At 61.7% G+C, this 10,187-nt stretch overlaps 1 protein-coding gene across 1 annotated transcript; it reads right to left on the reverse strand.

Moving 5' to 3' along the window:
* Nucleotides 1-34: 34 nt before the first annotated feature.
* SIVA1 (SIVA1 apoptosis inducing factor) lies at nt 35-5,673 on the reverse strand. The gene is made up of 4 exons (XM_037164292.2): nt 4,818-5,673; nt 2,627-2,821; nt 1,753-1,909; nt 35-221 (listed from the first exon to the last, which is right to left on the reverse strand). The coding sequence occupies exons 1-4, from the start codon at nt 4,933-4,935 to the stop codon at nt 164-166; spliced, it is 528 nt and encodes a 175-aa protein (XP_037020187.1). The 5' UTR covers nt 4,936-5,673; the 3' UTR covers nt 35-163.
* Between the last annotated feature and the right edge of the window lie 4,514 nt (nt 5,674-10,187).

Genomic DNA, 10,187 nt, shown 5'->3' on the forward strand with positions numbered 1-10,187 from the left:
CCGCACCCTCTGGACCGTCACCACCAGCAAGTCCTCTTATCCAAATATACAGGGTTTATTCAGTCTGTCTCTAGGAGCACAAATATCAAAAAGCAAGCCCCCCCCACTCCCTCTGCGCAGGCACCAGTAAGGCTGTCCAGGCTCGGCGGCCCCTCCAGCCCCCTCAGGCTTCGAACACAGCACAGCCGGCACAGAGCACTTCCTCGTGGTCGTCACCGCAGCTGTGACAGCGCAGGGAGGAGAGAGAAGAGCCGTGTTAGGGGCTGAGCTGTCCCCCCCCATTTACATGTCGAGGTGCCAGCCCCAAGGCCACCCACTCATTGGGTGTTGTTTGCTGCATGTCATCAGTGAGGCGGTCCCCTGGCAGGAGGGGACCCGAGGAAAAGGACACGTGACGAGAAACACCCGTGGAGGGAAGACGACGAAAGGACGGGGCGAGGGGCCCACCACAGCGACCCCTGGAAGCTGAGATTGGCTGGAGCAGACGCCTCCAGAGGCCTCGGGACGCACCGCTTGGTGGACTTCGGCCACCAGAGTGTGAGGATCGAGGCCAAAGGTCTATGGACTGGAATGGCCCATGAGCCACGTGGGGCCCAGCCTGGGTGTCAAGTCAAACAGTGCCCCACAGCCACCTCGTGGGCGTCCAATAAGGCCTACACGGAACACGGGAATTGCAGGAGACACGCGTCAGGGGAGGCCAGGACACCGGAAACACACGGCAGGCGACCAAGGGGGTCAGAACCGCGAGCTGGCTGGTTGCAGACACGCCCGCCATGAAGCGGCCCCCGGCGCTGCCAGCACTGCCCACCATCGGCCCAGCTGCCAGTCCAGAGACAGCCAGGTGTGGGCAGGAGGCTGCCAGGGCCCGGTGCCTAGAGCAGCTGGGGCAGGGGCGGAATGCCTGCTGGCCTGGAGCAAGCCGGCGGTTTACGAAGCAGGGCAGAGCACCCAACCCTGGCCGTGGCCACGAGTGCTGGGCGTGTACGCCTCAAGGCTGGGCCTGCTCTGCTGGGGCAGCCTGAACTCTGGGGGCAATGGGAAGGGGCAAGCAAGGCTGCAGGAAACAAGCAGGGAGCCCTGGGGGGCCCTGCAGGCAGGAGGCAGCTGCCAGCCACGGGGGCCCGCACCACCTGCCCTCGTGCTGTGTTCCCGGCCTCAAGTGAGGAGGCCACTGGCTACAGCTGGACCGCCCTCCCGTTCACAAGTGGACAGGAGAAGAACTAGGCTGGTGAAATCAAGGTGCAGTCCTAACTGGCCAAACGCATGCCCCCAGCCCAACGACCCAGGCGGCGCCCAGCAGTCTCGCGTCCCTCCGCCCGAGGGCCACCTCGGGGCCAGGTCCTTCCAGGGGCACTCTGTCCCATCCCCCGCCCCTAGCCTCCCAAGGCAGGCTGGAGGATGGCCGGGCTAGAGCCCGGAGTGGCTCTGCAGACTGGCCGAGTCTGTGTGGGGGCTGCGTCTTCTCACAGGGCCCAGGCACTGGGGGGACCCCCCTCATTCACACACTTGAGTGACCAGCAAGCACTCTGACCCCAACACAGACACAGTGATGACTGTGGTGCCCCTGCTGTCCCATCTGTCTGCTCCAGGGAGGAGCCCCCTGCAGGAGGGCTGTGTGCAGCGCCCCAGTGCCAGGGCCGCTGACACACCAGGGACAGAGCTGGCCGTCCGCGACGTCGCCGTCCCAGAGCACTGGCCACAGCGCTCAGACGCCCCCCTCAGACGCCCCTGAGCTATGGGTCCAGCACTTACTCCACGAGGGTGCACAGGGCGCAGGCCGAGGCCCCGCAGCCCCTGCAGGTGCGCACGCAGCGCCCGCACAAGGCACGCTCACACTGGCTGCACGCCGCCGTCCCGTCCACAGCTCGCACACATGAGGAGCAGGCTCTGGACACCGTCCCAGACACGTCTGTGAGGAAGAAAGGCCACCTGTCAGCTAGAGCAGGGGCCTGGCAGGTGCTGGGGGCCGGAGGTCCACTGCCTCCCCGCAGAACAGACTGACCCTGCACCCAGCCTCCCCGGAGGCTCAAGGATGCCTGAGGGCAGACCCGGCACAGAGCTGCTTCACCAGGGGGTGGGCCTGGTGGTCTTGGGACTCCTGCTCTCTCCCAAACCCTCGCACTCTGGGTCCACTGCGGGGCAGGGGGACGGCTGCCCCCGCCAGCCCCGGCAACCTCTCGGCCTTAGTCCCCTGGTTGTCTTGCCTGGGGCTCCAGACGTGGCTCCTGTGTCACAGATTGGCAGAAGTTCCTAAGCCCTGTGAAGACCCAGGGGTGGGCAGGGGCTGTGATCAGTGACACAGGTGACAGTCTGAGATGCACCCTGACATGCTACCAGGCTGCTGCCACCCAGACAGGACTCTGCAGTCACAGGGGAGGTGGGTGGGACCCTCAGGCGGCCCACCCAGGGGTCTCTGCTCCACTACACCTGACGGTTAGAAGCTGTTTGTCACCCCTAGACCCAGATGTCAGGGGGCTGAACCTCCACAGCTCAGGGCTTGCCAGGGCTTGCCCAGCTCCAGCCCCTGCTGTCAGACAGTGACACAGTGACTCGGACGGCAGGATGGCAGCAGCCACGTCCACCTCCAGCACCCCGCTGGGGAGCGCCTGCTGACAGCCTCACTCACCGGCTTCACAAGCCTCGGCTCTCCTCCTGGTCAGCCGGCCGTCTGGTCCAATCAGCATCTGTCCAAGTGTGGCCCGAGGGGCTTCCGTGGGGCCAGGCTTCGGGGACTCAGGCAGGTCAACGACGGCACAGCTTTCCTCCCACACGTGGTGCGTGTAGGCCTGGGCCCCACGAAAAAGGAGCTGTCTGGTCCTCTCTAGGGAGACAAAGCCCTGCCTGTACCACCAAAGCTGGGGAGCCCCGCATGGCCACCGAGGCTCCTGGGTATCTTCCTCCTGCCGCGAGGCTGCCTGGTGACCAGGTCCACTCTGCCTCTGCCCCTCCTTGCCCAGGCCCAGCTGCCACCTCCTACAGGAGGGTTTACTCTGCTCTGCTCCTCGCTGCTCTCTGGAGGTGTGGCCTCCCCTCACCCCAGCACCCCGGAGCCTGCCTCGTCCAGCACAGAGGCGCTGTGAGCTACGGAGCACAAATCCACAGGCAGGTGCTCAGAGCTGGGCCTCTGGGCTGGTGAGCACCCCCTTCCCTCACTGCGGAGCTGCTGCCAGAAGACTTGGCAACAGCTGGCCCCTGACAAAGGTGTCTGGGAGCTTTCCGGACTCCGTGGGCCCTGCACGCCAGCCCTGGAGCCGACTCAGCCGCTCTGCACCTGGAGCAGTGGCTTTGCCCCCAGCCACACACCAGGCACCCAGGCACTTTCGCAGGATCGAACGCCGGGTGCCAGTCCTAGAAAAGCCTTGGTGGACGTGAGAGAAAAGGCAGCTCTCCATGAAACTGACAGGACAGCTGTTGGTAACTCAGTCATCCAGGCTGCAAGAGCCCAGCCACCCCACCCCCCGCCCCCCCTCCAGGCTCTCCTGTAACTCCTGCTCCCAAGCGAGTGGGCACGCAGCTGGGAGTCGTGTTGTGAAGCTGATGCTAGTCCTCGAGGTCTGGTGGTCAGGGCGACAGCCTCGATCTTGGAATTCATTACACGTGGGACACGAGTTCAAAATGGGTGTCCTGCCTGCATTTCCAGAGGCTCAGCCACACACCCCCTGAGGGGTGGGTCATGGAGCCCTGAGAATGCAGCAGGAAGGTGGTCCAGGGCTGTTCTGGTTTCAGGGTTTTGTTTTTTTTTTTTTGAGATTTACTTTTTTTTCTGGAGGAAATGGGTAGGGAAAGAGGGAGAGAAACTCTGATCAACTGCCTCTCACACAGCCCCCAGACAGGGAATCGAGGGGGGGATTCTCGCTTCGCGGGAGGGTGCCCCCACTGAGCCATACAGGCCGTTTGCACTGTCTGCTCCGTGTTTATGGGGGCACAGCCCGACTGCACCAGGAAACAGAGCAGAGCAGTTGGGGGGCAGCAGGGGTGGCCCGAGTGGAGAACCGGGGCCCCTGCGGCGAGGCGCTGCAAACGCCTATGCACGGCAGCCCCCCTCAGTCACAAACTTCCTAGCTGCTCGCCGGGCACCACCTGGGCCCCCGACCTCCGGAGGAGGTGAGCTGCCGCTGCCCCAGAGCATCAACACACCTGAAAACCTGCAGGGCGGCTGGTGAGAAGGCCTCCAGCCCCCGCCGCCTCCCATCCCGCCCTGAACTACAGTTCCGGCCTCACGAAATCCGACGGCACCTCGGTTCCCGCCTTTGCACCTGCTGCCGCTCTGCAGGACACAGCTTGGGCGCCGGCCCTCCTCGAGACCGCGGACTCCTCTGCAGGGGGCTCCGCGGCGCCCCGGACCCTCTCCGGACAACTCCTTCCTGGGCTAATCCCCCATAGACCCCAGAGCTTCCGGCAGGCAACGTTTTGCGCGCAGCCACAGTGCCTGGCAGGCAGGGCGCGCTCCTCAAATCCCTCCGGTTAGAAGGGGCACTTCTGCCAGTTCAGTCCGTAAAGGACGTCCCGCTCCTCGCCCTCTCGCCGGCTGAGGGGCCGCAGTGCCAGCCAGACCAGAGATGGCTCTTGCGAGAGGCAGGCATCCCTGCAGGGCCGAGTCCGAAGGCAGCACCACGCAGAGACCGCCGGTTTGGGGATGTAGGGACACTCCTTACGGGCCGTGGCCACCGCAGGAGGACACGGGCGAATTCACACCCCACTCACTGCTCCCAACCCCCGGCCTCGCGGCTACTGCCTGGCCGCCCAGCCCCCGGGAGCGCGGCCTGTGGAGACTGCTCGCCCAAGCCCCGAGGCAGAAAGCCCAATCCCGCACTCACCGAAGATCTCCCGCGAGTAACGCTCGGCGCACACGCCGCGCCCCAGCTCCTTCCAGCCCACGCGAACCTTCAGCTGCAGCGGGGCCGCGTCCCCGAAGGGGCTGGCCCGCTTGGGCATAGCCGCGGGCCCCGGGAAACTCCGCGTCCGCGCCTCGCCGCGCTAATGACGTCTCAGACGAGCGCCAACCCCCGCGCAGGAAGGGGGCAGGGCTCGTATTCAGCGCCGCGCGGGATAGGCCGAGGGCGAGGGCAGAGGCGGGGTTCGTGCACAGCAAGGCGCAGGATAGGCCAGGAGAGATATCGGGGGCGGTGCTCGCACGCAGCGCGGGAAAATGCCAGGGGTCGTGTGGGCGCGCCAGGGCTGCGAGAGGGCGGTGTCCTGCGCACACGGGGTAGGATAGGCCGACTGAGGGCAACACTCCGGACGGGGGCGGGCCCTGCGTGGGGCACACTTCGAGATAGGCCGGAGGGGACTTTGGGGGCGGGAACCGCGCTAGGCGCGGCGCGTGATAGGCCAGAGGCGACCTCGGAGGCGAGAGAGGCAGTGCCTCTGCTCTTTTCCTTGTAGTCGGTAAACAACTGTCAAAACTGCTTGTATTTCCGTTTAAGTCACTCGAGTTAGAGGATGATTTCCTTTTTCCTCATTTCTACTTTGTCCGAATCCCCAGCTTCACCGAAATGCAGAGTGGCTTGGGCACGCCGCAGGAGCGTCCCTGGAGCGAGCCTGACGTCACGTCCCACCCCGCGACGCAGGCGCGACTGTTGTGGCGGAGCCGCGAGGCGCTCACGGGCTCACCGCGCTCGGGTCCCCCGTTGCCGGAAGGTGCCTCCCCACAGCTGCTGCCCCGGGCTCGGCTGCGCCAGCTTTTTCCGGCTCCTCCGCACACGCATTTCCGGTGACGAGCGCTGACGTCACGTCCGTGGGCGGGGTGGGGGTGTCTCTTCCCCAGGCGCGCAGTGGCGGTATTGGTTAGTGTATTGTATTACGGCGTGTTAAAGTGCCGACGACCTGGAACTTGCAGAGACTTACTACCCAGCGTCACTCCAATAAGTTCAAGAAAGAAAAAGCATGTCTGCAGGTCCCGCATTTTAGTCTCACTTGAAGGAAGACATATCGTCCGGGGCCCATTGCTGTACCCCTTTGTTCCGGTGGCCCTAACACCACGACCTGGCTTGCGGGACTCACACTGGACACTGCCCCTCGTCCAGGAGCCTGAGGTCCCAGAGCAGGTGTCGCAGGGCTGGTTCCTCCGAGGCCTCTCTCGTGAGCATGTGGAGGGCCATCCCATGTGCCAATCAATCTCTTCTTACAAGGTCACCAATCAGCCTGGCTCAGAACCCAACCCATGGGACCATTTTAAAACTTAACCACCTGGTTCTTCGAATAAATTAAAATAGAACGGCCATGTGCCCCAGCGACCCCACTCCCAGGCATGGGAAGGAAATGAAATCACTTTCTCCAGGAGGTGCCTGCACCCCTAGGTTCGCTGCAGTGTCATCCACAGCAGCCAAGGCGTGGGAGGCACCCAGGTATCCCACAGAGGGGTGGGTGGGTGGCGGAGAGGTGGTGCACACCTACGTGCAATGGAGTATTACTCAGCCTTGAAAAGGACATTCTGCCCTTTGCAACAACATTGATGGACCTGGAGGGTATTATGCTAAAGGAAGTAAGACGCAGAAAGACAAATATGGTGTGAACTTGCATGTGGCATCTGGAATCGTGGAATTACAGAAGCCGAGGGTGAAAGGCGCTCAGCAGGGGCTGGGGGGAGGGAAGGGAGCTGTTGGGCGAGGAGCACACACTTCAGTACCGATGGGCGAGGTCCGTCTGATAGGGGCCGAAATGCTCTAAATGGATGGGAACGCTCTTCGATTATTTTTTTAATAATCGAAGTTTTTATTATTATTAATCAAGTGCTGGAGTTTTTCTTCCCCAAAGCGCTCCGCTCTGCGCCTGCGTGAAGAGCCCAGCCCCCAAAAAGCCGGATGCCAGCGGCGGTGCAGGGAGCCCCGCTTTTCGTGGGTGTGCGCTCCCAGGCACATCCAGCTCTCTCCCTCTCTCCTTCCCTCCTCCTTGTTTTCAGCGAGCCTCTTCTTTGGAACCGTTTTGTCTCCCCCACTCCTGATTTCTATGGGGGGGGTGGCGGGGCGGCAAGAACCGCTCCGCCAGTGACACTGACGACCGTTAACAATACTTATTGTGTACTTGGAAGTTGCTGTGAGAGTAGATCTTAAGTGTTGTCATCATAACAGCGACAACAAAATGGTGATTAAACAAGGCGAAGGGTGAGCTCACTAACGTTACTGTGGTAACTTTGCAGCAGCAAGTCATCACACCGAATTCACAGTTAAGTTGCTTTATATGTCAGTTAAATGCTGTATCAGACATATCTATGAATAAAGCTGGGGGGAAACTGACCTACCTCCTTAAAGACTACCTCCACACATGGTCACAGTTGGAGGAACTGGGAGTTGGGACTTCAACGTGAATTTTTTTAAAGATTTTGTTTATTTATTTTTAGAGAGAGGGGAAGGGAGGGAGAAAGAGAGAAACATCGATGTGTGTGCGGTTGCCTCTTGCACACCCCCCACCAGGGGCCTGGCCCCCAACCCAGGCATGTGCTCTGACTGGGAATTGAACCGACAACCTGTGGTTCTCAGGCAGGCACTCAATCCACTGAGTCACACCAGCCAGGGCTCAGAATGAATTTTAAGGGGACAGAATTCAGCCCCCTAGTGTCAAGCTCTGCATAAGGCCCTGGGGGTGGCACTGAGTAGATCTGACCAGGTTCCTGCCCTCCGGTGGGACAGCGGTCCCAGGAGGGGACACCCCAGCAGACCTGCCTGCCCAGGGTGGGGGCACGGGGACACTGGCCCTGCGCTCAGGCAAAGCACGTGCTGATCGGGATCGTCAGCCTCAGAAAGCCCGACCGCAGGAAGTGCGCATTCATCAGATGGAGGAAGGAGGCTCGCGCCGCCTCCCAGGAGCAGCAGGGCAGCAGACGGCCCTCCCGCAGATGCCGAGGGGGAGAGACTGCCGGGGAGTGTTTGTTAGGGTGTTAAACAGTGTTGCCTCAGGGTCCGAATAATTTGAGTAACTTTTGCCTCAGCCGTTCCTGAGCTGTGTAGTGTGGTTATATTACCTTCAGTGCCTTCCGAATGGGGTGTAATGCCCACACAGTGAAATTGTGGGTGTTCACACCCAGTGGGTGCCCAGGTGGTATGTGTGCAGTTCCCTGCCTTGGGGCAGATGCACAGGTCTGGGTGACTCAGTGGCCCTCCACGCCCGAGGCAGAAGTGACAGGTGCTCGGCTCTCTGCCCCTACGGGAAGCACTGCCCGGCTAGACCCTAACGGCGCTTGTCTGCCTGGCTCCACTCAGCACGCTGACTTGAGGACTGCCCTGTCCTTGCGACCCCAGTGGCCTGTCCCGTGTGGGGCCGAGTGTGCTCCAAGTGTGGCGACTGCAGCCTGTTTTACCTGCCGATGGACACCTGGAGTGGTGCCGGGTCTGGGCGGCAAGGGCGGCCGCTGCTCCGAACGTTCTCTTGTGAAGCCTTTCCTGGACGCCATGTTCACTCCTGTGGGTCCCGGCCCGGGGGAGGGGATGGCTGGGGGTGGGGAGGTGTGTGTGTTTCCTGCTAAGGAAATGAGTAGCTTCCCCAAAGGCTGGGAAAGACACATTTATTCAAACAACATCGACAAACCTCTCACACATCTTTCCTCCACGTACTGAACTGGGACTGCTCTGAGCCATCTATGTTGTGGCTGTGCCGTTGGCGTTCAGCACAGAGACACCTCATCAAAAGGACCCAGACCCTCCAAACACCAGTCTAGAAACAGCCAGGCTGTCTGCACCTGCCCACCCCTCAGGGACCAGGGCTCCGGGCCCTGGGCCATCGGGGTAAGCCAGTCGGTGCCGGGAGGATTATTTCTCCCGAGTTGATGTCCTTTCACCTGTAAACCTACACGGGTACCCAAGACAGGAAAGGGTGTCTCAGCTGCCCGACCTCATCAGTGGCCTAGGCTGGCCATGTACACGGCCTCACAGTCCCAATGACAAATATAAATAATAAAAGCTTCAGTCCTGGCTGGTGTGGTTCAAGTGGACTAAGTGCCAGCCTGTGAACCAAAAAGCTGCTGGTTCGATTCCCAGTTGGGGCACATTCCTGGGTTGCAGGCCAGGTGCCCAGTAGTGGAGCGTGTGAGAGGCAACCACATACTGATGTTTCTCTCCCTCTCTTTCTCCCTCCCTTCCCCTCGCTCTAAGAATAACTAAACAAAATCTTTTTTTAAAGAGCTTCAAACAAAATTCCCTCCAGACTCCCGCCTCCAGGCGCACAGGACCCCCCTGACCCACAGGTTCTCTGCCGCTGACGCACACCTGCCCGTCCTTGACTGCAGGCCGGTCCCTGGAACCTCAGGGTACACCTGTCCTTTTCTCCTCCTCCCGGGTGCATGAGCTCCCTGCCGTCCTCTGGTCTGGTCCCTTCTAGCTCCTCTGGGGCTCCATCCTGGGACGGACACTGCAGTGGCCCGGCTGGATAAAAGCTCTTTCCTTCTGCCTGCAAAGGTCCCGCCTTCCTTGGTCTCCACGCACCTCTCGGTGGCCCGGGCTTCCTCCTGCAAGTTTTGCCCAGAGGCGGAGGAAGTGCAGCGCCCAAGGGGTGTGAGCGGAGGGTGGGCAGCCAGCACAGAGCCCAGGCTGAGAGCTTCCTGGGGGTTTCGGATTAAAACCCGACGCTGCAGCCTGGCCCTTCTCCTGCCGGTGCGAGCGAAGGGCTTTCTCTTCCCTTTGAAAAAGGCCAGTTGTGGTCGGCTCTCTGAGTTGCGCATCTCAGGGGCAGCGAGATGCTGCCACACGGTCCTCTCGCGAGGAGAAGCCGTTTCCCAGAGGCTGTGAGGAGGCCGGGCCCCAGGACCCACCTTCCCGAGGGGTCTCTTGCTCTGTCTCCTTGCTGGGCCGTGGGAGGGAGGAAATAATTCTCTGCAAACTCAGGCGGTTTCCGTGTGTACCTGTCTGTCACCTGTGCCCCCGGGAGCTGCGCTGCAGGTGACCGGTGCTTTCCTGACTCCGTCCGAGTCCCCGCAGCCATCCCGGGGGGCCACGGGAGATGTCCGTGGGAACCGGGAAGTCCAGGGGTCCGCATCTCCCCCTGTGAGCCGGCCGTGCAGGAGACTCGAACCAGCTTCAGTGAACCCAGGGCTGAGAAGCCTGCTCTCCACCTGCTGACTCGGGGCCTCTCTGCGGAGCTCCTTCCCTCTCTAAACGACCTCGAACAGGCAGGCCTTTTTCTCGACTCACCCCAAACCATGAAGAGCTGTTAGGGGGGTTGCTCAGCTGGGTGAGCCTGGCACAGCCAGGAACATG

Source organism: Artibeus jamaicensis, unplaced genomic scaffold, assembly GCF_021234435.1.
Source record: "Artibeus jamaicensis isolate MK-2021 breed Jamaican fruit bat unplaced genomic scaffold, CSHL_Jam_final contig_444, whole genome shotgun sequence".
NCBI classification, from domain to species: domain Eukaryota; kingdom Metazoa; phylum Chordata; class Mammalia; order Chiroptera; family Phyllostomidae; genus Artibeus; species Artibeus jamaicensis.

What these genes read in the sequence shown, in the direction of transcription:
- SIVA1 (XM_037164292.2), bottom strand. Translation starts at nt 4,935, where the DNA reads ATGCCCAAGCGGGCCAGCCCCTTCGGGGACGCGGCCCCGCTGCAGCTG. An exon ending in AGCCGAGGCTTGTGAAGCCG is followed by an intron (nt 1,910 to 2,626) that starts GTGAGTGAGGCT and finishes TCTTCCTCACAG; the next exon opens with ACGTGTCTGGGACGGTGTCC. An exon ending in GCCCTGTGCACCCTCGTGGA is followed by an intron (nt 222 to 1,752) that starts GTAAGTGCTGGA and finishes GCGCTGTCACAG; the next exon opens with CTGCGGTGACGACCACGAGG.